At 48.6% G+C, this 27,645-nt stretch overlaps 1 protein-coding gene across 5 annotated transcripts in view; it reads right to left on the reverse strand.

Moving 5' to 3' along the window:
* HYDIN (HYDIN axonemal central pair apparatus protein) overlaps positions 1 to 27,645 on the reverse strand; it is a 382,125-nt gene that overhangs the window by 278,263 nt on the left and 76,217 nt on the right. For all 5 annotated transcript variants that reach the window (XM_050922316.1, XM_050922315.1, XM_050922318.1 and 2 more), the window contains exons 9-11: positions 20,871 to 21,054; positions 7,953 to 8,052; positions 2,179 to 2,297 (exon numbers count right to left, since the gene is read on the reverse strand). In XM_050922316.1, the coding sequence (XP_050778273.1) occupies positions 2,179 to 2,297; positions 7,953 to 8,052; positions 20,871 to 21,054 (403 nt within the window). The remainder of the gene's footprint in view (positions 1 to 2,178; positions 2,298 to 7,952; positions 8,053 to 20,870; positions 21,055 to 27,645) is intronic.

Consider the following 27,645-nt stretch of genomic DNA (forward strand, 5'->3'; position numbering starts at 1 on the left):
ATTGGCTAGCACCACCTGCATCTTGGTCCTGGACACGGTAGCCACTTTCTGCCTGGGACGACCTCGAGGTGGGACGGGACGGCCAAGATGGAGCCGAGCATGTATGCTGGGTCGCCTTGCCGTGTGATACTGCCCCGTGCCGTGATGGGGATTGGTGCCGTGGTCTCGAGCGGTACCGCGATTCTGATTGGGACCGATAGCCATATCAGTGCTAGGAGGCAGATCTGGACCTCAGCAAAGATCTATGGGCGGAATGGTGCCGGGATCGACTCCGAGTAGATCGGCGCCTGGACCAGCAGTGAGATGGGTGCCAGGAGCTGGACCGGTACCGACCGTACTGGGAAGAAGATCTTTGCGAGGCGGAGTGGCGTTGCAAGTGCGACTTGTGCCGGGATTGTGAGCGGTGCTGTGAACACGACCAGCATCTGGACAGAGACTGTGACCGGGATTGGGACCGGGATCAGTGTCGTCCTGTGTCACTCTGCGACGGAGGACACATTACGGAGGGCTTTTCTTTTGAGGGAATAGCCCGTACCAGCAGCACCAAAGGTTGCGACGGTCTCGGCTCGGTGAGTGCCATCAGGTGGCATGCCATGGAGAAAGTCTCCGGAGTGGATGGCAGCCCGAGCTTGACCACAGTATGCACCGAGGAGGTTAACTGTTCCAGACTCGACAGCCCTTGTGGTGCTGGAGTCAACGGTACGGGGTTGGTGCCTTTGCGAGACGGTCCAACATGGGATGCGGCTCTGAGGGAGGCACAGGTGGTGCCGGCAACTGCAAGGGGCAGCAGGTTGTTTATGCTGCTTCTTTGGTCCCGGAGACAGCGAGCGGCGCTGCACTGGTAGAGGTGCCGGAGATGTCCGGTGCCGGGAGTCTTTGCCGGTGTCTGGACATGGTGCTGACCCTTTCGGTGCCGCAGCCGCGCTTCGAACCGATGAGGACATCGGAGCTGCTTCAAGTGAAAGTCCCACTCCTCTTTAGTCCGTGGCTTGAATGCCTTGCAAATGCGCCACTTATCAGACTGATGGGATTCCCCCAGGCACTTCAAACAGGAGTCGTGGGGATCTCCATTAGGCATCGGCTTAAGGCAGGCCGAGCACAGTTTGAAACATGGAGACCTAGGCATCAGCCTGGCTACCAGGAGGGAGGGAAGGGGAGGAGCCCCTTACTCCCAACAACTATTTACACTAAAAAACAATAACTATTAACTACTACTAAAGAACTAACAACAACTACTTTTAAAACTATTTACAACTATAAACGAGTGCTATACTATAAGCTAGGGAAGTGGAGTTCAGCTACGCCACACTCCACAGTTCCAACAACCGTCATGGGCAGTAAGAAGGAACTGAGAGGGCACTGGGTCGGCTGGGGTATATATCCGACGCTGTAAAGGTGCCATTCCAGGGAGCGCCTCAGCCAACCCACCGAGTGTTGCTAGGGTAAAAATCTTCCGACGATCATGCACGCGGCGCGCGCACACCTAATTGGAATCGATATGAGCAAGCACTCAATGTTAGCATAGCCCTCTGGCATAGACACCATGTACACTGACAGGGGGAGTTCTTCTGCCTACATAGAACCACCACCTCCCCTAACATCAGCAATGCTGACTGAAGAACTCTTCTATCAGCACAGTTGCATCTATACTGGGGAGTTTGCCGGCAGAACTACATCAGCTACAGGCATGGATTTTTACACCCTGACCAACATGGCTAGGCCACCTGTGTCTTCTTAACAGCCATAGCACAAAGGTACATTGCATTTAAGGCCTGAACCAAAGTCTACTGAAGTCACCGGAGTCTTTTTGCAGAGGAGTACCTATGTCCTTATCCTATTTTAATGTATAAATTTCTTTGTAAGCCACAAAACACATCAGACATAGAAATCCTGCCCTAAGGATACTGCAAGGAGACATGTGCACCTAGAAGTATGCAGTGGTCACTTTGTATGGGAACATACACACCATTCAAAGGAAGATGAAGCCTGGGATTTGCTCATTCTGAGCTTGCACTCAGGACATCCAGCCACTCTCAAATCAAAGTGACCCAGCTACCAAAAGCTCTGGGTTCAGGAGTCTCCACACTGTAGGATTAGCTCACCTTTGGCTGTACAGTAAGCAGTCAGACTCTGTAGTTCACATGCCATGAGCCTATCAACACTGCCCTATCTGCTTACCTCGTAACTGTGTGTTGACCCAACAAAGACCTTTCCAATATCTAGCTGGTCAAAACTGAAGAGCAGCTTGGGGCCCATCCCTTCCCCTTTGATGCGCAGGGGGAGCCGGGTCTCACGGCCTGTGAAGAAGATCCAATTTTCAGTAAACAAAACATAGGAATTGCCAGACTGGGTCAGTCCCATCTAAGCGCAGTGTGACCCTGGCTGACTAGGGCATGCTAGAGTGTAGTTAGGTTAATTCACTTGTGTAGATCAAAGTAATGGTTAGATGTATATGTGTGTATTCAGATGTTTAAACTTCATGAAAACTAGTGGAATGCTACTGGTATTGTTTTTGCTTATCTGTTCCTGTCATAATGTAACAGCAAACATTTACATGGTAAACACCCTTGTAACTAAATTACCCATCAAAGAAATCTTGTGAAAAGCTAATGAAGGACTTAAGGACTTTAACAGAAATGCAGATTTCACAGCAAGTGGTCATTATATATATAGTCAGAGGTCAAAGGTCTAAGTGCTTTCCTCACTCACCATCAAAAGAAAAGACCACGTTAACAGAAACACTCTCAGCTTGCTTTCTGTGTGAAGAGACTATAAATACCATCAAATGAAAGATCCTGTGTCTCTGGACTGTTTGGATCCTAACAGGACAGAATAACCGAACGAGAAGACAGAGATTCCCAGAGTTATTCTAAGTAGCCCTGACAGACTTTTGGGAAACCGGCAGTTTATTACATCATCGCCATCACTTGGAGTTACAAACTGTCACCTATCTATTGTTATATTTTACCTGCTTTAATCTCTCAATAACTGTAATTCTTTTGTCTTAGCTAATAAATCTTTAGTTAGTTTCCTATAGAATTGGCTGACAGCATTGTCAGAATCCTACTTGGATTCCATGCATGCTAGTGAATTGCCCTATAGCCACTTGAATTTGATGGGAATAATATATGGGCACAGGCCCCGTTACAGAATTGTGGGAGCCTGTGCACTATGGAAATTAGGTCTCCCATCTTCACTAAACTAAACAACCAAGCACCCTAGTCCCATACAGGCCCCAGAATGCCCCTTTCTTCAACCCACAAAGAGCTCCTGAAAGCCTCTCACACACCCCTGAATGCCCCTCTTGCTCCATGCACAGCCCCCTGAATGTCCCTCCTGCCCCCCACTTCCCCTGAATGCCCCTCCCCCAATTCCCCCTGAATGCTCCTCTTGCTCCACGCACAGCCCCCTGAATGTCCCTCCTGCCCCCACTTCCCCTGAATGCCCCTCCCCCCAATTCCCCCTGAATGCTCCTCTTGCTCCACGCACAGCCCCCTGAATGTCCCTCCTGCCCCCCACTTCCCCTGAATGCCCCTCCCCCCAATTCCCCCTGAATGCTCCTCTTGCTCCACGCACAGCCCCCTGAATGTCCCTCCTGCCCCCCACTTCCCCTGAATGTCCCTTCCCCCAATTCCCTCTGAATGCTCCTCTTGCTCCACGCACAGCCCCTGAATGCCCCTCCCTCCCTCCACTTCCCCCTAAATGCCCTGCACACACCCCACAGCCCCCTGAATGGCCCTCCCATTCCCCACAGCCCCCTGAATGCTCCTCCCATCCCCCACATGTACACCATCAACCCTCTACCAGCCCCACCTATCCCGACCACCCTCACACACATCCCAGCAGTGCTGACATACATCCCGCTCACCACAGCTCCCAACACCTTAATACCACTGGCCACAGCCTCCAACATCCATCACTCACCCTCAACATCCTGGCCCCCATCTCCATCCCCCCCAACATTCCCCCCAACTCCTCCCCACCATCCCCCACTCATTCCCAACCCCTCACACCATAGCCCACCTACAGCTCACCCTTACCCCCACACCCACCATCTCTGGGACCTTCCTAAGTACTCACCAGCGCCGCTGCGCCCAGCTCCATGCTCTGCTACCATCCTAGGCTAAGGCGGATCCTTTCAACCCCGGCCAGCCAGCTCCGTTCACTCCTGCTGCCTGCGCTGCACTCACGTGCTCTTGCACCATTCAGGTTTGGCACAGCCATCTCTCCCTCCGTCATGACGGGGGCAGGGTGGAGAGGGGGCTGGGCCAAACTTGAGTGAGTGGTGTTGCGCTCTGATGCAAGGGGCCACTGCGCTGTTCAGTTTTGGGATATTCTGCTGGTTGTTGGAGGGGTCCCCTGAGATGGAAGCTCTGTGCAAGTGCATAGAGGACACATTGGTTAATCCAGGTCGGTGTGGGCATAAGATTTATAGTGACCTTAAATGGTCACATCCTTGCTTTTAAATCCTTGGGTTTTATAAATGACATGATAAGCAAGGAGACTGTGGTCATTTAACAAATTTAACCTGTTTTTTAAATAAAAAAATATTGTTTATGGAAAAACAGTATTTTGTGGTTTCTTTATAACTTTCATTTTAGCTATTCTTTACAGTGCAAATAAATGAGATGGACATAGCACCAGATTATTAAATTAAAGGAGTGACTGGCATTAGACTCAGGAATCCAATGGAGCTTTTCCATACTGAGCTAATATGATCTAATCTAGGGTTCAGTCCTACAAGGGGTGCTAAAATAGAGCTTTACAATGGACGCTGGATGCAATCTTACCTATGAAAAGGCTACTTTCTTTCCTTAATACCGCCCGACTTACTTCACAGGGTACAGAACCCTGATATGTGCTGTGTTGAGCTAATGGAAAAGTGGAAGAAATCTCTGTACATACTTAGTCAAATCTGAAAGTGAATTTTAATTGGACTGTTCTCAGCTCTTCCATGTTTGTTTTCTACAAACACTCAGAGTTTAAGTTTTACTAGCATGTATACCTAGAAAAGCTTATTCTGAGCTCAAATATTTGCCAAAAGCAAATTTCAAAAGGCCTCTCTCCTTAACTGTCAAATTTGCAAGCAATGCTGTACTGGCTAGTTATGCAATCACCTGATCCAGAGACAGAAGGACACAGAGTAATGAGCCATGGCCTCTGTGCAAGTGGACCTATGCAGAGCCCCACTCATGCAGGTGCAGGGATTTGCCTACATAATTCTTCTGCAAGATCAGGGCCTAATAAAGTAAGAACTGCAAACATTCATAATCAGCTGCTTGCCAGCACTCTGTGCATTAGTCACTGAGGAAATTTGTGAATGGTACTCACTACACATGAGAAACTGGTGAACTAGAAGATGTAAAATTCAATGAATAATTATTATTTGCATTATAGTTACCCCCGGAGACCTCAGCCAGGATCGGAACCCCATTGTGACAGTCCCTGCCCTGAAGATTTTATAACCTCCATAGTTAAGACAAAGGAAGGTTTGTTATTGCCATTTTCCAGATGGACTGCAGGGGCACAGAACGATTAAGTGACTTGCCTGAGCTCACACAGGGAAGCTGTGGAAGAACAAAGATCTCCCAAGTCCCAATCCAGGGCCTTAACCACAGGACCATCCCTCCTCTTAATCACTGCAATTATTTGCCGAGTTCTAGTTCTGCTATTACTGTCACTCTAACTGGGTGGATTTCCCCTGCCTGTAAATAGCTTGCATCATGCAGTGGCTTTCCTTCTTTCTCCTTTCCCTCTGCAATCTGCTCATTTATTAAGGCTCTTCCCTGACTGCCATATTTTGTTCCAGATGTCAGCAAGGAAAAAGCCTGTTCCCTTTGCAGCATACTGGGGACTCCGGTGGAAAGCTGAGTAACACTCCACTGGTGGGAGACCTAGATGCTCAGGATAAGGAGCAGAATGTCGAACGTGGGATTTCTTGGCAAGGGCTTTTCAAACAAATCTTTCCTTCAGCAGGGCTGAGGAATGAAGACCAACCCTTGCAGCTGGTGGGTGGGAAGACAATTTGTTAACAGAAGCCCTCTTTAATTACTGGAGATGCTGTTTGCCAAGTAAACCCTATGCAATTACTACGTAAGTAAAAAGTACTTGCATGACATTTCTATCCTTTATCTTAAAGCCTTATGGAAGTCAACAAATGACTGTGCACAGACCACAGATTATACTATCCAGCAGCTCAACGGGAGTTTGGCTGCCATCTCAGAAACCCACAGGCAGGGAAATACTCCACTAGGAAACCCACAATGTTCCACTGATACCTCCACAGCCTTCAACTCAAAAGGAGTGCCTTACAGCAAGCTGGGCAGGACCAAAAACAAGCCCAGGAGGAACTGCCCAGCTCCAGGAATGTTTCCTGCTGGTTTCAGACAGCAGAGTTTACTGGCTGTCTCCACAAGGGCTAACAGGCAAGGACAGTGAATCAGTCACGCCTATCAGAAGATGCTTCCATGCCAGTGTCAGCTGAGATGTGCAGACAGTCACAGAGGGAGAAGGACACAGGCGACTCTCAGCTGCAAACGCTGGGGAGCCTCCACTGCACTGGGTCTGGAAAGCATTGCACTTGGTCCCTAGGGGGCTGCATGCATCTAGACCAGAGGTGGGCAAACTTTTTGGCCCGAGGCAAATTGCTGGTGGGGAAATTGCATGCAGGGCCATGAATGTAGGGCTGGGGCAAGGGGTGTGGGAGGGGGTATGGTGTCCAGGAAGGGGCTCAATCAGGGCAAGGAGTTGGGGTGCAGGAGCGGTGCGGGGTTTATAAGGAGCCTCAGGGCAGGGGATTGGGGTGTGGGAAGGCGTGGGGTGCAGTGGGGAGCTCAGGGCAAGCAGTTGGGGTACAGGAGGGGTTTGGGATGCAGGGGGGCTCAGGGCATGGAGTTGAGGTACGGGGGAGTGGCAGGAGGCTCAGGGAAGGGGGTTGGGGTGCAGGAGGGGACTCAGGACAAGGAGTTCGGGTACAGGGTGCAGGACAGATTTGGGGTGCAGGAGGGGGCTCAGGGCAGGGGTGCAGGGTGCAGGGTGCAGAAGGGGTTTGGGGTGCAGGCTCCGGCCCAGTGCTGCTTACCTGAAGCGGCTTCATGGTGGCAGCAGTGCACAGTGGGGCTAAGACAGGTTCCCTGACTGCCCTGGCTCCATGCCGCACCATTCCAGGAAGTGTCCAATACCACATCCCTGCGACCCCTGGAGGAGGGGAGCCAGAAGGCTCCGTGAGCTGCCCTTGCCTGCGGGTACCTGCCTCAAAGCTCCCATTGGCCGTGGTTCCCTGTTCGTGGCCAATGGGAACTGCAGGGAGCAGGGCCGGGGCTGCAGGGATCTGGTGCCGGCCGCTTCCTGGAGCAGTGCGGGGCCTGTGGCACCATGGGGTGGCAATCCCGCAGGCTGGATCCAAAGCCCTGATGGGCCGGATGCGGCCCGCGGGCCGTAGTTTGTCCACCCTGATTTAAACTCACTTTTCCTCCTCTCCACCCACATGCAGGGAGAGAAGCATTAGGATTACAGGACTTGGTCCTGCTAGTACTGACAAACATGCCAATCCATTCCGTAAGGCTCTGCAAGAATGCCTAGGGAGAGGGGCTGCTGCTCGGCTGTGTGGCAACATACTTTAGGATGGGGCCCTGCCATGTATGCAGTCATGCCATATGAGCCATAGTCAAGGCAATGACTGGGAGCCACAGGCCACGTTTGTAACTGTCTGAAAATTTGAGTGAAAGCTACTATATTATGTGGTCCATATAACACAATGACGGGCCTTATTTTGACCTAGATGATTTCTGTGTATTTAGTGACTTCCAGACATTGCATCCTGAAGCCTTGCCTCTGGGGTAGCTTAGCACCACCAGGAAAGCCTCACACCAGGGCTAGTGCTGGCAATCCCACAACATGAAGACCAAACACACTAGTATGCTATGCTTATTGTGCCATTGGGAATGCTGTACCTGAGATGTCACAGTAGACGGTTCTGTGATAGACTTTGGCTTCTCGGGGCTTAAAGATCACATTAATTTCAGCTGTAGAATTTGGCCAAACATCTCCCTCCTAAAACAAGAAAGGATAGAGCAGTTTCAACTACAGATACCCACATTTTTAAAAACAAAAACAAAAAAAAAACAAAAAAAAAAGGAAAAATTGAAGGTATGAAGCCGTTCGGATTTACTATTAAACACACTGTAAATATAATTGCTTTATTAATAGCACTTCATGGCATAGGTTTCTACCATGAAATAACGAGGATAGCATGAATATTATATCCAGATACCACTGCCTGGTTAACCATACTAGAGAAATTTAAGAGACTGACCTTTTAAACCACAGACAGGCAAAGTGGGTGAGGTGAGATCTTTTACTGGACCAACATCTATTGGCGAGAGACAAGCTTTCAAGCTAGACAAAGTTCATCTTCAGGTCTGGGAAACTTAATCAGAGGGTCACCGCTAAAGACAAGGTGGAACAGATTGTTTAGCATTAGTAATTAATAGATGTTTCAAGGAACCATTCAAGGTGAAGTGGTCTGTTAACACCCCTCTCACCATAAGGAGGAAAGGAAGTGGGGGGGAGCAGTTGGTGGGGGTTGTTAGTGGGTTATAGATTGCTGTCATAAACTAAAGCCAGTGTCTCTATTCAGTCCATGATTTTTAGTGTCTAGCAAAGTTATGAATAAAAGAGCTCTGAGTAAGCTCGAAAGCTTGTCTCTCTCACTAACAGAACTTTGTCCAATAAAAGCTATTATCTCTCTCACTTTGTCTCTAATATCCTGGGACTGACACAGGTACCACAATACTGCATACTACTTGTAAACCATAGACAGCATCTCGTTTCATTATAGAGCCATTGGGCCTAATTTTGATCTCACCCTGATTCAACAACTTCCAAGGAGTTACTATGGATTTACACAAGTTTAATGAAATGTAAAATCTGTCCCAATTGCTCCAAACAAAACAAAACCCAGCCCAAGTTGTGCACAACGATCTACCCCTGTTTTGAAGCAGCATAGATCAAAGCACATGAGGAAACTGTTTGAGCACATCAGCAGGATGCACCCGGACACTTAGTGGGCAACAGGCTGGGGTGAGGGAGTTTTACACTCCAGTTTTACACTCCAGCTTGCCATGAACTAAGCTGGAGCGTTCATGTAGACAAGCACAAAGTGCTTGTCCTATTTCAAAACTGTCAGCCTGGGGAATCCATAGTATTTTCTTCGTTAGCGTTTGTAGGGCCTACCATACAAGACAGCAAACTGGTGATGGTGCACGAGGGTACTGTCAGTGTGAGTCTGTGTGTGCCAAGGTTTATGGACAGTTATGTCAGGGCCTAGGGCCTTCTCAGTGAGGTTGTCAGGGCTCAGCAGACTTTGGGCTTCACATAGCCAGGCACGACACAGTTGCAGATGTCAAACAAGGTTTCCTCTAGATGGCTGGAAGGGTTAACTTGCAGCTAATACTTCCAGCTCACTGGGAATCAGCACCATAACGTCAGCCCAGTGAGTCCAAAGCAAGCTAAATTCTGTGTCTCTTAACATCTGTGCTGTTCAGCCCAGGTGCAAAAGTCCTCTCAGGCCAGGGTCCAGGCAGTGTGCTTTCCGCCCTGAACCCAGGGCCTCTGCCATAGCCCAAACACTACTCCTTTGTGAGTCTCTGCTCTCAGCCTCACCTTTCAGCCATGGCAATTTGATTCAGGGCAAGTATTTACCCTCCCCTTCAGGGGAGTGAAGGTGAGGATACATTCACCCCAACACTGCGGGGTTTAAAAACATCAGAAAAGGAGTAGTAAATGCAAAAATTCCAGTGGAATGCTTCCTAGAGCATATCAAAAACCTAATCAGTCCATCATCGTAAATACAAAACACATTGTCCAGCTATGATCACTCTTACATTGATTTCAGTGGGGTTATTTACACCTAGGTGAAATCCAAATCAGGCTTGGAACCTTTAGGGCTCGATCTGCTTCCATTCAAAGCAATGGAAAATCTCTCTGTAACTATAATGGTGCAGGCTCAGGCTCTCAGACTGACTGCACAACAAAGTGCCTGTTTACTGTTGATTTAGTGTGGATTGCGAGCCAGTCGAGTACGATGGTTTGTTCAAATATCTTGGCCCTAAAACCCACTCTCCCCAAGCTGGCTTCCTCATTACTCAAAGGCTGACAGGTGTAATGGAAGCAAGTGCAATGAAATTCATAAGCAAAAACAAACGTATACAGGAGAGAGAATTAAAAAGTACAGGCGCCCTTGCTAACAACAGTGTGGTTTTCTAGCTGAGTGGGTTTGGTTGACTTTGGAATTTGATGAAATCCAAGGCCAGCACGTCTGTGACACAGTTATGACTGACACTGCACTCTTACCCTGCCGTTTCCGAGTTCAGTAATGGGACTGACAGGGAGACAGACTCGACAGGATGCACAGGTTAGGGAGGCCGGGTCTAGAGTCAGGGATAGATATGGTAAACAGGCCAGAGTCAGCAGACACTCCCAGGCCATGCCAATTTAGTCTCGTTATTAGTGCCCCCCAAAACAAGTTGCAGTCTTTTCCCGTTGTGAATAGGTCTGGATTTCAGGTGACTGGCCCGTGCATTGTGAGCTCTTACTTACCACCTACATTAACGTGATCAAGGTAAGGACAGGTAAGCTATGGTGCCAAGTGAGATTCATACTCTGGGCACTTCAATCCTTAGCACAACTTGGATGCTAACACTGCTGGCTCTGAATAAAGACAATGCATTTTGTTGAAAGCAGGAACTAGGAAAAAGGGCTACATTAAAAAACAGCTGCTTCCATCAGAGGTTTTCAGAGCACTTCACAAACTCTTAACAAATGTTGCTTCACAATCCTGCTGTGTGGGAAACATAGGTTTCTTCCTGTTTTCCACTACAGGGAAATTGAGACACAGAGCAGGTCTTGCCCAAGACCAAACGGCATGTCAGTGTCAGAGCTGAGAATCTCTCTGTCTATCCTATTGTACTTCTCTGGCCCCATTACCAAAGTATCTGAGCACCTCACGGTCTTTCCTGGATTTATCCTCACAACCCCCCTTTGCTGGGGCTCTTGAGACACAGAAAAACTAAGGACCAGATTTGTAAAGATACTTAGGCATCTACATCCCATTCAGGAAGTTAGACACCTAAATGTTGTTATGAGCTGGGTTAAACCTTGTTATGGGTTGAGTTAAAACCCCATCAAGGTTGATATGTTAATTGAAGGGTGAATTCACACCTAATTGTAAGCATAAGCCACCCTCAAAGACAACAGAGCTGTATGAACTGCCCAGAAGCTTTTGATTGAGCATTGTTTTGGGTAGGGGAGAGAGAGAGAGTGTGTGTGTGTGTGTGTGAGAGAGAGAGAGATTGAGATTACACAAAAATTGAGGACAACAACAGAGAGAGAGAGAGAGAGAGATTACACAAAAACTGAGGACAAGAACAGAGAGAGAGAGAGAGGCAAGAAAGCAAATGTGAGCACAGTGCGACCCTGGAGGAATCAAGAGAGAGAACTTTTGGGTCTCATATTTGCTAAAGAGACTTGAGGGCTGTAAGCTAACAAACTGCTCCTTTTATTCAGTGGTTTCTGAGTTCAGAGACATATAACATTACATCAAATAGCATACCAGACTCCATCAATTTATGCTCCCAGCTGGAATATTCCCAGGGCCCCAAACTTTGACTAGCAATTGGATCGAAAAAAGGACAATTCCTTTAAAATAGGATTGTGACTTCCCCAGGGTGACTTCCCCAGGGTCACACAGGGAGTCAGTGGAACTCAGGGGTCCTGGCTTGTAGCCCTATTAAACCAGATTCCCTCCTTGCTCTAGAAACAGATGGCAAACTGTTACTCCAGAATTGCCATTCCTTAGCGTACTCTAGAATTTGACAGAACTGCAGTCAGCAATTTCGTATGTTAAGCCACTGCCAGCTGAGAACCGCACATCACGTAGCTAAGAAAATCTTAGGCCTAAGAGACAAGGCCAAATAACTGCATGTTTGCAGTTTTGTTATCAGAATGGAAGGTTGGGACAAGAAGTGAAAGTTCCATGAAAATATTGTAGAAGGATTGCTTGGACAATGACCTTGGTTTTAGGTGCCTCTAATATGTAAGTTTTATTGTTGTTATGATTACAAATGCTTTGCTGATAAGGAGACTAATGAATTGTTATTGGCAGTTGCTAGGGAAATTGTTAGCCTATTAGAGGCTATTATGAGTCATGTGCTTTGTTTGGAGAAAAATTATAAAATGTTTAGTTAGAAAGCGTGCTTTGAAGTAGTCCAAGGTAGCTTTCCTCTGGGCAAGGATTTGACACCTATGTTCCCCAGCAGCCAGACGGAAGGAGCCCCCACCCCTCACCCAAAGCCTGGCCACTGATCTCTCAGAACCATTTCAGACTTTGTTTGTGCCAATCATTTATTAGATGGATGAGCTGTGCCCCCATTGGTTTATTCCTCACATCGCCTGGAGAAAAACAGATAAGTTACCACTGCTTTGGGTTCCGAAAACCCTGGGTAACAACACCAACTATCTGAATGGTGGGGAGATAGGGTGAGTTCCAGAGGCTGAGTGGACAGACAGCCTGCTAGGTTTTCTGAACACAGACTGGACCTGGCTAGGAGGAAAGATGAAGGAGGATGGTGGAGCCACATGGCCCAGTTTGCTGGGAATCTCCCGGTATTGCATTCATTTCCTGCTGTGATTCTTCTTTTGGCCTGCAATGATGGAAAAGCAGACACAGGAGAGAAATGTGTAGGAAAGGGAGAGGGTGGACATGGGAGAAAGTGAACATATCACCTGACCCTTCCCAAGAAAATATTTGCTTAAGAGTGAAGGTTGAAAGTGTATTGAAGGGAGTGCGGCTAACACTCTCAAACAGTCCAGTGCTTCCTTTACAGAAATGCCACACCTAGTAAAAACCCAAACTTTCAAATGCCTGGAGACAACCAGCTGGCTCCCCAGTGCCATGTCATTTGTCACTCACTATCACCCCACCAAAATGTAACTTCCAAGCTGCTGCTCTCCAGTATGCCTGGCTTCGTCCTATATCCCTGCTCTGTTCACATCCCCTTGCCAATCCCTGACATCCTTGGTAGTTTGTACCATCTACAGCTTGTCCTGCCTTCCAAATGCCTTATGTACAAATTGGAATGGGTCCCAACCCCCAGCAATGCAAGATCCCACTCCTTTCCTTCCATATGCAACTGCCCTCTGCAGCCTTCCCAATGGCCAGTTTGTGATCCAGATGATCAATGCCTGTCTTTTTAGCTTTAACTACAAGATTTCTATGTGACATTTTATCAAACACTTTACAGAAATCCAGACAAATGAGGACTGCTTTTCCTTTATCTATTTCATCGGCCTTTCACAAAAGTCAATCAGATTTAGCTGACAAGATTTAGCCTTCTACAAACCAACGCTGATGTCTGCCTGGCAACTCACTTCCAGCTAAACCACTCTACCATGTTATCCCTAATGACAGATTTACCTACATTACTTGGAACAGAGGTTGAATCAACTAATCTGCAGTTACCAGCATCACACCTGCTGCTCTTTTTTTAAAGCTAGCTTTACATCAGCCTCCCTAAATGCTTTGTTCTCTGCCTTTGCTCTATGACAACTTCAATATCTGAGAGCTTGATTCTGAAAGTTCTACCCCTTCCCTCCTGTAATTCCCTTGGGGGAATCCCATCTGCTTGTGGTGACTCTGGAATCCATCTGTGTCTCGGTGCAGTGACGGGGTAGTTCCTCTGGATTTCCAATGCCATCTGCCATAATTCTGTTCTCCAGTTTTCTTCTGCTATGAATAGACTTGCAAAGCAAAGGCCGCATGGACTGAATTGGAGTCGCACCAAGGATGGACCTGGCCCTATGCACTTAGCTCCTCTTTTATTTCCTTTGTCCCCCCGCTTCCTCCATTATGGCATCTGTACCAATTTCCAGCAGACCCAGAACATTTTGAAAGAGTCTGTACTGAACTCCATACAGCTGGGCAAAAACAGCACTGGGTCATCCCAAGCCAGACAATTGGAGGGAATATTCTGATTCATGGTGGAGCACCAAGGACAGTTTTAGGCAGGGAATGTGAGTCTCGTGTACTGGATAGTAAAGAATGTTACATGGCTTCTCATTCAGCCCAGCTAGCTCAAGGTAACATTTCCAGGAAGCTTTCAGAGTGCATGCTCCAAAAAAGGAGATGCACCTGCCATGTGTCTGGCTAGGAAGTTATTACCTTTCCTTTTGGATGCAGGCCTTGCCACTGTTATCCATGCTTTTGTTATTGCAGGATTAGACCATTGGAATGTGCTGTACCTGGGGTTGCACCAGAAAGCTATTTGGAGACTAACACTGCTGTAGAAATGCATAAACATGCTTGGCTGGCAAAGCATTATCTGCTCTGGCTGTCTGCTAGTCTCCAGGTGCAGTTTAAGGTGCTGGTTATAACCTATAAAGCCTCGAGGGCATGTCTACACTGCAGCTGGGCCCATGCCTCACAGCCCACATGGACAAACTCATTCTCGCTCCACTTGCACTAGCACACTAAAAACAGCAGCAGGAACATTGCAGCATAAATGGCACCATGAGCTGCCTGCCAAGCCTTCTGGGTGTGAGCCCGGGTGGCTAGCCCCAGCCACAACCTCCACACTGCTATTCTGAGCATACTACCTTAAGCAGAGCTTGCACGTGTCTGTCTATCCAGCTCCCGGCTGTAGTGTGAACATACTCTAAATGGCTTGCAACCAGCCTGCCTGGAGGACCACTCTCTCCTCTAGATCATATTGCCATATGCAGCATCAAGGGCAGTGGAGCTGGATCCCCCTCACTAGAGAGGGCGGTTGGCAGGGCATTCTCTGTGTGGGCTCTGGTAACCAGCACTTGCCCCCCCTCTTGGTCCAAAATAGCCTGCATTTGGTGACCTTCTGGGAATGCTGCTACCTGTTTGAGAGGGTTTGGGGAGAGGGCCAAGGAAGCGCTTCCCAGAAAGGCAAAGGGGTGGAAATGAATGTTTGTAGCAGCCTGTCTGGACTCCTGAGAGACTGATTATTTCAGTGCTACTAGGATCTCACTGTCACGCAATCAATGTGTTAGGATGCCTACATCCTTGGATAGGCTCCTTTTTATCCTTTTAAATATAAATGCATTCATAAAAAACTATATAAAATGTAGGCGCATCATGCACATGTAATGCCGACAGACCCCAGTTGTTATTGAAGTGCGTCCCAAGCTTCAAAGACTTCCCAGCTGACATTGTGGACCAGCCCCACTTGTAACACCGACAGACCCTGGTTGTCAGCAGCTGGGATTCAACCTGGGACTTCTGGAATTTAGTGCATGAGCCTCTACAGCAGGCGCTAAAAGCCAACTGCCTGTAGAGCAGACGCATTAACTCTCGCTAAGTGGTCTCAGTGCCACTATTGGGATAGAATACCACACCCAGAAGGCGTTTGGGGTACACATATGCCTCTTTTAGGTGTGTTTACTTGGTATGCTTCAGAAAGCCGCACAATGACACTTCAAATTACTGATAGAGGAGGTGCTGGGAGAACCTAAGGCACAATCAGATCCAGTTTTTCTAAGAGCCCAGAAGAACCCTACCCTCAAATAGTCTAGACAGTTCTCCCAGGGATTGTTTTAATGTGGCATTATTGCTGGAATGTTTCACACATACTTTCAGTCAAAAGCAAACCTGCCCATACTATTACGAGGCCTGATAGCTCAAAGCTTCTGCTATAAAATCAGTGACCTGTAGAATTCTGTGTGTTTACAGTGAAAATTTCAGCAGAATTTGGGGGGGGAGGGGAGACAAAAAAAAGCCCCCTTCACTGCAATTGTCAGTGGGCTTGTCAAGCGACAGTCAGCGTGACTCCAATGCTAGCTGGATGGATAATCTCCCTGAGCACACATGCACACCCAAACACACTTTTTCAAAAGGAAAAAATTCTCAGTAATTTTCACCATTTTTTCTTTCAGTGTTAGCATGTGCCAGGCTGTAAACTAGAGAAATACTGAGAGTTATTTCTCCTGGGAAATTGCAGAAATGTACAGAGACTCTTTTACAGCTTATTTTAAAGCCATAGGAGAACAGGAACTGCTGGTTAAAAGACTATGCTTCACTACATGCCCTTTGAGACTAGCTGTTACAGGTATGTGTGCTTCTAAACATTTTTAGATGAGGATAGGTTAGCTTGGGCAGCCAAGTCCTCTTGAATCGACATGTGGAAAGCTACAGGGGACACCTACTCCTAAAGAAATAACAGATACAAAACTGCAAGCATGATAGTTTAGTGTATCTGGCTTAATGGCAGTCAGAGACAAGATACAACACCCCTTTGTGTTGTATACCATGTGGCAGTTGTATCATGATACAGCACAAAAGGAGGTACAAGTGTAACCCACACACCTTCTGGATGTCGTGTTCTGTCCCCTCTAGAGCCACTGAGACCACTTAGAGAGTGTTAATGAGTCTGTTCTACGGCCTTAGCTAATAACTATGTGGCTTTTAGCTCATGTCATAGACTCGTGTTTTTCGCTCCAGAGGTTTCACGTTCGATCCTGCCCGCTGACAGACAAGGTCTGTCAGTGTTGCACAAGCGTTGTTACCTTGCTTTGTTACATAGGGTGTAAAGCAGTGCAATACAGGCATTCTAAGCAATGTTTAGCACATATAGCACTCTACAAGTCCAAAGCACTCTTGGATATGTGGCCTGTAACATCTATAAAGTGGCGCTACATTTGAGTGCCTACCCTTAAACATCTAGGGCCTGATTTTCAGAGATGCCGAGCACCCAGAACTCTAAAACAAGCCAGTGGCTCCCATCAACTCTGAAAATCAGAACCTAGGCTATCTGAAGTTAAGCACCTCAAAACCGAAGCATCTATAATGAAAGGCCGTTGTGTAAAGTTGGTCCTCATTGATTTATCTTCACACAGCCCACATGGGAGGGAGGTAGAGCATGGCTAATACCATTGTATAGAAGGGTGAAACTGATGCAAAGAGGTGAAGTCATCTGCCCAAAGCTATACAGAAAATCAGCAACAGAGCTGGGAATGGAGCTCAAGGAGGAGCTACTGACTGCAAACACATCCCTTCAGACCCATCATATAAAAAGGAGTGCAAAAGCCACCATTTGTCCTGTGTTTTTCCCCACAAGTAAGTGAAGCCTCATTGAAAACACAATGGGATTGTTGGACGGATGCTGTCACTCACAATAGTGGTGACTCCTCTTGGCAAAGACTTGATCAGAAAAGGCCTCTTGTTCTAATGAGTGCCACTAAACAAGTCATTTGGGTCTCCAGCTGATTTGGAGAGCCTCTGGAATACTAACAATTCCTATACACACTTGCCTCTCCTTCCCTACTGCAAAAATGGCAGCACTATCACAACCTGGAAAGGAAGATTTCCAGAGAATCAGTATTAATCAGGACGGCAATGACAAGACAGTGGTGACTTGTCAAGGACAGTGCAATGGTAGCAAATCCCTGTCCTCCTTGGTTTCCATTTCCAAGGAGTCAGCTCCCTCGTGCTTCCAATGTGACTCACAGCTAATGGCACAATATGCTGCAAAAAAAAAAAAAATCTGCAGCAAACAGTGAGATCAATGTCTTTGGTAGCCACCTGGGCTTCTATCGCAGCTATTGCTGCTGACATATCATGTCTATTTGAAAAAATAAATCAAACCAAATGCGAGATGCAGTTGGAAAGTCAGAGTTGCATAACATTTTGTTTTCCACAGGCTTGGAAGGCTGCTCAAAATGTTTTATTCATATGATAATTAAGACATTATTGATCTTTTTTCCTTTTTATTGTCAGTCAAGTTAACTCTGTATCAATCAACATTTCTATGGTCATTTCTCTAAACATAACACCACCTGCAAATAAGGGCAGAGGTGCTGACTTGATCCAATGAGCCACACACACAGCTTCAGCAGATGCTTCTGCAACCAAAGCCATATCTCCCTTTAGGAAGAGGCTACATTTAGTCAAGATCTGGATGCTTTTCCTCAGTGCAAAGCCTAACCCAATAGCACTAGAACCAAGGAGGAGAGATTTTAAATGACAAAGAGTCAGAAAAACAAAGAGACAGAGGATGAGAGTGCAAGAGAGTTGGGACTAGATGAGCAAAATTGTGATCTTTTGAAATGGTAACAAGAATGAACCAGAGAAAACGGGAAGGTACAGAGTCAGAAGGGAATTAAAAATGGCAGTACCTGTTTGTACAATAGAGCGGCTGCAAATCCGGAAGGTATAGTATAATCTATGGACATATGACTGAGTGAGTAGGATGTTACAGTTAAGCTCTGTCTACACCTAATGGCGATGTGTAGAGCACAGCCACGCGCTGCAGGGAAAGGCAGGAGTGAGAGCTGCCAGAGCCTTCCCAGGCCAAAGGCTTTCACTTCAGCAGGGGAAAGCTCCAGCAGTGGGGAGGCACTGAGCCATTACACTGCTAACAATAGCAGCAGACATGGGATACACCGCTTGGGCAGCCCAGGACGGGTCTGTATCCTGAGGGTTCAGGAATGCAGGGCACTATTCTTCTCTACTCATCCAAGCCCCGCCTCACCGCCTACACCGCTATTTATACAGTGCATTGTCCGTACGCTACGTGCTGCCCTAAACATTCCTGCACAGTGACCAAGGGTAAAAGTCAAAAGCACATAAGTGCCATTTTCAGAAGAGACTTAAGCACTTGGAAGCCAAGTCCCACTGACTTCCATTGAGAATTAAGTCCCACATGCACCAGGATATTTTGGTTCCTAACTTCCACTGAAATCCCTGAAAGTCAGGAGCCTACACACCTTTGAAGATCTAGGGCTAGATGCCTTTTGGATATCAGGTGCTTTGGATATTTCCCCTTAGTGGTTAGAGCCAACCTCTTCTAGACTCTGCCGCTGGCCTGCTGTGTGACCTTGGTAAAGCTACACTGCCGCACTCACGCTGAGCGCAGCACACGCCACTGATACAATGACTGCACAGCATCTGCTCTCAATGACAGCAGTGTCACTCTGGAGTGGCTCTATGGCAGTGACCGGTCGATCCTAGAGGATCTCCCAGTTGATCGCAATCTCCAGTGGCACAACGGGGCTGCCACTAAGACAGGCTCCCTGCCTGCCCCAGAAGTGGCCAGTGCTGCCCCACAGCTCCAGGGACAGGGGGGCAGGGGTCTCCCTCGGTGCACTGCTCCTGCCTACAAGCACTGCCCCCGCTGCTCCCACTGGCCAGAAACGGGGAGCTGTGGGGGTGGTGCTTGCAGAGAGGGGAAGCGCATGGGGCCATATGCTGCCTATCCCCCCCATCCAGGGGCCACAGGGGCATGTTGACCCCTTCCAGGAGCGGCGTGGGTCCAGGAAAGGCAGGGAGCCTGCCTTAGCAGCAGCCACGCTGTGCCACCGACTGGGAGCTGCCGGAGGTAATTGCTGCCCGACAGGAGGCCACACCTCAGCCCTGAGCCCCCTCCCAGAGCCAGCACTCCGTGCCCCATCCTACACCCCAACAGTCTGCCCCAGCCTGGAGCCCCCTCCTGTACCCAAACTGTCTCCCTCCCTCACCTCCTCCTGCACCCCAACCCCCTGACCCAGGCTCAGCCCAGAGCCCCCTCCCACATTGCAAATCCCTCAGCCCCAGCCCAGAACCCACACCCCCTCCTAAACCCCAAACCCCCAGCCTAATGAGAGTGAGTGAGGGTGGGGGAGAGTGAATGACAGGGGAGGGGGGATGAAGTGAATGGGGCAGGGCCTCAGGGAAGGGGCAGGGTAGATCCTGGGTTGCTCTTAACTCAAAAAGTGATCTTGGGTGTAAAAAGGTTAGGGACCACTGCTCTGTGGTCATAAATGGCATTATTTCAGACAAACAATGGAGTAACTGAGAATAGAATTTGACCCATTTAGTTTCCTATATTTTATTAGAAAGGAGCTGTTGGATTTATTCCAGTGTTTATTCAAAAGAGAATGCTGTGTCATTGCTCAGCAAAAAGAACACATATTGCTGGCATCAGACAGTGAAAACATTCAGAGAATTAGGGCTCCAATTAATTGCAGTGCCTCTTTTTCACATAGCTACACTAGATATAAACAAAACGGCGAGGATTTGAAAAGTACAGATCTTTACAATCAAAAGCCTAGTCCAACGTGCCATTTTATAGAAGGATTCATGAATGACACCTTAGGGCAAATTCAGACATAGGGTGAGTCAAAGTTGTATGGACGGAATTGCATTGAGTTAACCCTCCATGCTTCTGTCTGGACTGAATTTGACTCTAAGACCAAGAGGCCTTTTAGGGATACAGGGCCAATGTGTGTCCTGCATTGGCCAACGTATGATTTATTAATCTTGAAACACCACATACGCAAGATGTGCCCAAATCAGCACCTCTCTGAACCATGCAAATTGCAAGTGTATGTTATGTAGGTGCAGAGAATAAATAGCCACATTTCCAATAACACCTGCTATGGAAAGAAAGCTAAATAAATGTAGAGCTAAGTGTCCTAATAATAACACTTAGCTCCTAAGTATAAGCGTTTCTTTACAAAGAAGGTCAGTATCATTATCCCCATTTTACAGATGGGGAAATTTAAGCAAAGAGCACTAAAGTAACTTATCCAACTCAGTCATGGAGCTGAGAATAGAACCCAATTCAACAGACCCCCTAACCACTGGACCATACTGCCTGCTAGAAACCAACCGGTAGATCTAATGCAACAGTTTGGATGAGAGCACTTATCCACTGGAAGCCCCCAGTTCAGAAATGACCTTACAATTTGCCCTTAAAATCTAGCTGCAAAACCTGCAAAGCTGACATCCTCAGTACATCCACTAATCAATGTCTTTATTTGTTTATGGTCTGATCCATTCTGGGGAGTGTTCTCAGTCTGCTATCACTTACCACTGGCTCAATAGTGTAGATATTATCAGAAAAGAACATGGAGTCTCCTTGCATCATTGTCCTGTGGTTCTGGAAGGTGCGGGAGAGAACGGAAAGGCGCTTTCGGAACACAGGGTCTGCATTGCATTCCTCCAGAAATGGATCAGTCTCATCCTTTTCCTGGGTCTGCAGTTGGTAACAGGGCCTGAAACCAAAGGGAGAGAAACAAACAAAGCAGATAATTTAATAAACAACAGATTGCTAAAGGCTGTCACTCGAATACATGGGTGATGGCCCTTGCTGTGTGGTGCATGAGGAAGCATCTCACGGCACTACAGAGGAGGTAACTGAATCAACTGGTTTCCACACTGGCATGGTGGGGAATTATTCTCCAAGTTCCGTTGTCAGTAGCCTCCTGTAACTGGGCAGGACTCACCCCTGTGGCGCCTCCTGCTGGTCATCTCAGGGAATTAGCTTCCAGCCTCCAGAGTGCCCCGCCAGCCAGTATCATGCTACCATTGGCCCCCCCCTCGAACCCCAGGTGACTCTTTTAGTGGGTGCTGCCCCCTGGCAGTAACCCCACTGTTTCTCCAGGTCTCCCCATTCAGGGGAACCCCCACCCACTACCCCGACCTCACTTCAGTACAAGGCTACCGCCAGTCATCATCTAGCCCCATGCCTTGGGGCACACTGCATATCAGCCTACTCATTACCGGCAAGGTTGGGTTTGAACCTGCTGCCTTTGCCTACCCCTGGGCTGCCCTCTGCAACCCCCAGTACCCGTTGGCCTTCCGCTAGGCAGCAGCCTGGGGCTTTCCAGGCTAGAGCTCCCCAGCTCCTCTGCCTTTCCCCAGCCATGCTCTACTCAGGTACTCTGCTCAGGTCCATCTCCCTCTACAGCTAGAGAATGACTGTTGAGCTCCTGGCTCCCAGCCTCTTATATAGGGCCAGCTGAGGCCTGATTAGGGCATGGCCCAGCTGCAGCTGCTTCCCCAATCAGCCTAGTAGCTGCTTCCCCCTGCAACAGCCCTCTCCCAGGGCTGTCTTTATACTCCTCAGGCAGGATCAGCTCCAGGCACCAGCACAGCAAGCAGGTGCTTGGGACGGCCAATCTACAGCTCTTAGGAGGCAATTTGGCAGCGGGTCCCTCAGGCCCTCTCGGAGGGAAAGACCTGCCACTGAATTGCCACCGAAGAATGAAGCGGCATGGTGGAGCTGCTGCCGAAGTGGCACTGATCGTGGCTTTTTTTTTTTCCCTACTGCTTCGGGCAGCAAAAATGCTGGAGTCATCCCTGCCCTCAGGGCAGGAGCAGGTGACCACCCCGCTGCACCTCCCCATTTGATGCTGCTGAAGAACAGGATTTTTGAAAGTCAAGATCCCTGAATAACAGTGGGAAAGTCAACAGGACTTGTGTGTCTACATTCCTATTGCTCCACAGCTTCTACCAGCTGATGGTAACATGTGGAGTCCACCTACCCCTTCAAACAGAATGTCATGTACACACAGCTACAGGAAGCGCGGCATGTGGCAGTCAGGTAGGATAAATTAGCTCAGCACAGCAAAAAAGGCCATTATCACTGGCAGGAGCAAAAGCAGCAGTGATCATCAGAAAGGATAATATTTGGATAAGGACTGGGTGGATTTTCAAAAGCAAGTTAGAGGCACAAGTCCCATTGATTTTCCTATCCCTGTTTCGGCTCCTGATTTTCCCAGGATAAACAGACGTTATTTGGCTTGCCCAATGAAATAATATTACCCATGTCTATAGCACCTTCCATCCCAGGAGCTCCAAGCATTTTGTGAACAGTAAGGAATTAAGCCTATGAGGTAGGTCTCTCCATTATGCAGATTGAAAAACCGAGGTAGAGAGCTTAAACGACTTGCCCAAGATTCCATAATTAGTCTGTGGAGTTAGGAGCAGCATCTAGGAATCCAGCTCCCCTATTCTATACTTAGAATCATAAAATCATAGAATATCCGAGTTGGAAAAGACCTCAGAAGGTCACCTAGTTCAACCCTCTGCTCAAAGCAGGACCAATCTCAACTAAATCATCCCAGCCTTAAAAACCTCTAAGGAAGGAGATTCTACCACCTCCCAAGGTAACCCATTCCAGTACTTCATTACCTTCCTAAGAAAATATTTTTTCCTAATATCCAACCTACACCTCCCCCACAGCAACTTGAGACCATTGCTCCTTGTTCTGTCATCTGCCACCACTGAGAACAGCCAAGTTCCCTCCTCTTTAGAACTCCCCTTCAGGTAGTTGAAAGCAGCTATCAAATCCCCACTCACTCTTCTCTTCTGCAGACTAAACAATCCCAGTTCCCTCAGCCTCTCCTTGTAAGTCATGTGCCCAGCCCCCTAATCATTTTCTTTGCCTTCCGCTGAACTCTCTCCAACTTGTCCACATTCTTTCTGTAATGGAGGACAGAAAACTGGATGCAATACTCCAAGTGTGGCCTCACCAGTGTTGAATAGAGGGGAATAATCACTTCCCTCGATCTGCTGGCAATGCTCCTACTAATGCAGCCCAGTATGCCATTAGCTTTCTTGAAAACAAAGGCACACTGCTGACTTCTATTCAGCTTTTCATCCACTGTAATCCCCAGGTCCCTAGCCAGTCGGTCCCCAGCCTGTAGCAGTGCACGGGATTCTTCCGTCTTAAGTGCAGGAATCTGCACTTGTCCTTGTTGAACCTCATAAGATTTCTTTTGGCCCAATCTTCCAATTTGTCTAGGTCACTCTGGACCCTAACCCTACCCTCCAGCATATCTACCTCTCCCTCCAGTTTAGTGTAATCTGCAAACTTGCTGAGGGTGCAGTCCACACCATCCTCCAGATCATTAATGAAGATATTGAACAAAACCAGCCCCAGGACACACCTCTGGGACACTCTGCTTGATACTGGCTGCCAACTAGACATCAAGTCGTTGATCACTACCCAGTGAGCCTGACAATCTAGCCAGCTTTCTATCCACCTTACAGTCCATTCATCCAATCCATACTTTTTTAACTTGCTGGCAAGAATACTGTGGGAGATTGTATCAAAAGCTTTGCTAAAGTCAAGATATATTACATCCACTGCTTTCCTCATATCCACAGAGCCAGTGATCTCATCATAGAAAGCAATCAGGTGGTCAGGTATGACTTGCCCTTGGTGAATCCATGTTGATTGTTCCCGATCTCCTTCTCTCCTCTAAGTGCTTCAAAATGGATTCCTTGAGGACCTACTCCATGATTTTTCCAGGGACCGAGGTGAGGCTGACCAGTGTGTAGTTCCCTGGATTCTCCTTCTTCCCATTTTTAAAGATGGGCACTATATTTGCCTATTTCCAGCCATCCAGGACCTCCCCCGATCGCCATGAGTTTTCAAAGATAATGGCCAATGGCTCTGCAATCACATCCGCCAACTCCCTCAGCACCCTCAGATGCATCAGATCCAGCCCAACGGAATTGTGCATGTCCAGCTTTTCTAAATAGTCCTTAACCTGTTCTTTCGCCACTGAAGGTTGCTCACCTCCTCCCTATACTGTGCTGCCCAGTGCAGCAATTTGGGAACTGACTTTGTCTGTGAAGACTGAGGCAAAAAAAGCATTGAGTACTTCAGCTTTTTCCACATCATCTGTCACTAGGTTGCCTCCCCCATTCAGTAAGAGTCCAACACTTTCCCTGACCACTTTCTTGTTGCTAACATACCTAAACAAACCCTTCTTGTTATCCTTCACATCCCTTGCTACCTGCAACTCCAATTGTGCTTTGGCCTTTGTGGTTACACCCCTGCATGCTTGAGCAATATTTTTATACTCCTCCCTAGTCATCTGTCCAAGTTTCCACTTCTTGTAAGCTTCCTTTTTGTGTTTAAGCTCACCCAAGATTTCTCTGTTAAGCCAAGCTGGTCTCCTGCCATATTTGCCATTCTATGCTATTGGTATCCTTAAACTACTAGACCTGCCTTCCTGCCATATGTATTTGCTCACAAATGCCTGGTTATTTAACTAGCCTTGCCCAGTTGTAGGAACATAGGGAAAAAATTAAATATATTTTTGGCTAGAGCCGGGGAAGGTTGGAGAAAAAGAAGAGGTGGCTCCCTCCCCTTTGCCATAGATGGTGACCCTGCTTTCACAGCTGGTCAGCAAACATTTGTTTCATGGAGTAAAGCTCTCTGGGCTCTGCAGGGGAAAGCTTAACACTCCATCTCTCCAGGGCAAGTCTCTTCCTGCTTGAAATATTGCTGTATCCAATCAAAGAGGTGCTGCATGCCCCACTTTCCTAGCTAGAAGCAGCCACAGGGAGACAGTTCTGTGGGAGAGAGCACAAGGCACCATATGTAACAAAATGAGCAGGGAAATGAAAGCAGAAGGACAGTGATTATTGCACTTCAAAAGTCAAATACAATTAGAAAGACAGTTCGCTCATGGTTGGTGCTAACTTCACACAGACAGTGCCTCAGGCAGACCCTGTCACCAGCACCAGTGCTGAAAATATCCCTTGGACTAGCTCTGCATTTAGTTCAATAGGAAAATTCTCTCTACAGCTGATCTAAAATGCCCTGTATCAGGATAGCTTCCTGCCACAAAATTCAGGGCCCCTGAACCCAGCCTATATCACTGTGTGATAGTCCCAAGACTTCCTCCCAGGACAGTCCCAGGACATAGGTAGCAGTAGAGAGCTGACTGAATGGAGAAGTGGCCAGTCCTTGGGTGCCAGGTTTCCTGGGCACGGCGACTGGCCTTGACTCTCTCTTTCTGTTCATGCTCTTGGTCAGGGCTCTGCCATGTGGTCAGCTCTCTCCTGACGCACCCCCTCCCCCCGCCCCCAGTGATGGGTTTGTGTCTTCAGGCTCCTCCAGCCAGGCAACAAACACATCATATTGTGATGCCAAGCAGGGCTGGTCTAGACAATGCTGCCCTCTCGGGTCCTGTCTGCTCCGCAGAAGCCAGGCTGGATACTCGGGTGAGGATTATGCTCATCCTACAGTGTCTGGATGGTGTGGAGTACATGATGCTGTGTTCGGAGAGCTTGGTGGGGACAATAATGTGGGCCCTTGGGCACATCCTGCTTTTTATTGCATCTGTTCAATAGGAAACCTCCATGCACCAACCCCCAGCTTCCTCCACAATAGCATTGCCAACTTTCTAATTGCACAAAACCGAACACCTTAGCCCCACCCCTTCCCTGCCCCATTTCCCACCCCTTCGCTGAGGCCCCCCCACTACATTCCCCCTCCCTTGGTGGTTCGCTTTCCTTTACCCTCACTCACTTTCACTGGGCTGGGGGAAGAGGTTGAGGTGTGGGAGGGCTCTAACTGGGGGTGCAGGCTCTGCGGTGGGGCAGGGGATGAGGGGTTTTGGGTGTAGAAGGGTGAGGGCTCCAGGCTGGGGGTTGGAACTGAGGGATATGGAGTGTAGGAGGGGGCTGCAGGTTGAGGCAAGAGGTTGGGGTGTGGGAGAGGCTCAGGGCTGGGGCAGGGATGTGGGCTCTGGGGTGGGGCTGGGGATGAGGGATTTGGGGGGCAGGAGGGGGCTCCAAGCTGGGGGGTGGGATGGAGGGACTCGGAGTGCGGGAGGGGGCTGTGGATTGAGGCAGGGGGTTGGGATGCAGGAGGGGGTAGGGACTCTGGGGTGGGGCCGGGGATGAGGGGTGTGCGGTGCAGAAGGTGGATCCAGGTCAGGGGGGGCTCAGGGCTGGGGCAGGGGGTTGGGGCTCCGGGCTGGGGTGGACTTACCTAGGGTGGCTTTGTTAGCAGCGCAGCAGGGGGGCTAAGGCAGGCTCCTTTCCTGTCCTGGCTCCGTGCTGTGAATCGGAAGTGGCCAGCAGCAGGACCAGCTCCTAGGTGTGGGGGGGGCCCAGGAGGATCTGCACACTGCTCTTGCCCACAGGTACCGCAGCCCTAGATCCTATTGGCCACAGTTCTTGGCCAATGGGAGTGCGGAGCCTGTGCTCGGGGCGGGGTCAGCCTGCAGAGCCCCATGGCCCCACTGCCTAGAAGCAAGACCTGCTGGCTGCTTCCAGGGTGCAGCACAATGCCAGGACAGGTAGGGAATAGCCTGCCTTAGCCCCCTAGCACCGCCGACAAGACTTTTACGAGCCCAGTTGGCAGTGCTGAGCAGAGCCACCAGGGTCCCTTTTCGACCAGCTGTTCCAGTAAAAAAATGGACACCTGGCAACCCCACTCCAGAAACTCTCCTTTCTCCATTCTAGGTGCTCCACTGAACCTGCAGCTGGCACGGGAGAGAATTCAGACCAGGCGGAGTATGGAAGATGCATGCTCAACCTTTAGCCTTGCAGACAGATGAGCTGAATAAAATGGCTTCACGAGGGCCCCCAATTGGCTTGAACTAGCCTTGGAACCAAATGTGTAACTCCTGATATTTGGATTCCATACAGCTGGCTGATCTCAGTGTGTGCTCAGGGAAGCTCAGCACAATATCTCATATAGCATGTTTTTTGAGCCTGAACTAAGTTGGCAGTTGGGCAGCAGTTCGGGGCACTTGGTGAGGAGTCTGTAGGGCAGGTTGCCAGCAGCTGGTAAGGTATGGGTTAGGGCTCTCATCTTTGGGAGCCTCCAAGATGGGGGAACAGGAGCATGTGCAGGGGTGGCAAGCAGGGGCATGGGGCCCCCCAATAATCCTTGGGGCACAGAACTTCTCTGGCTCTGGGGCCACAGAGGCAGGGAAGGTCGAGTTCTTGCCAGGACCGGGAAAGGGGCAGGGTGGAGGGAGGGAAGATTGAGCTCGTCCTGGGGCCGGGGCAGGGAGGAGGGAGAGCAAGCTTCTGTGTCTCCCCTAAAGGGG

The sequence above is a fragment of the Gopherus flavomarginatus genome, chromosome 14 (genome assembly GCF_025201925.1).
Source record: "Gopherus flavomarginatus isolate rGopFla2 chromosome 14, rGopFla2.mat.asm, whole genome shotgun sequence".
Classification (NCBI taxonomy): Eukaryota; Metazoa; Chordata; order Testudines; family Testudinidae; genus Gopherus; species Gopherus flavomarginatus.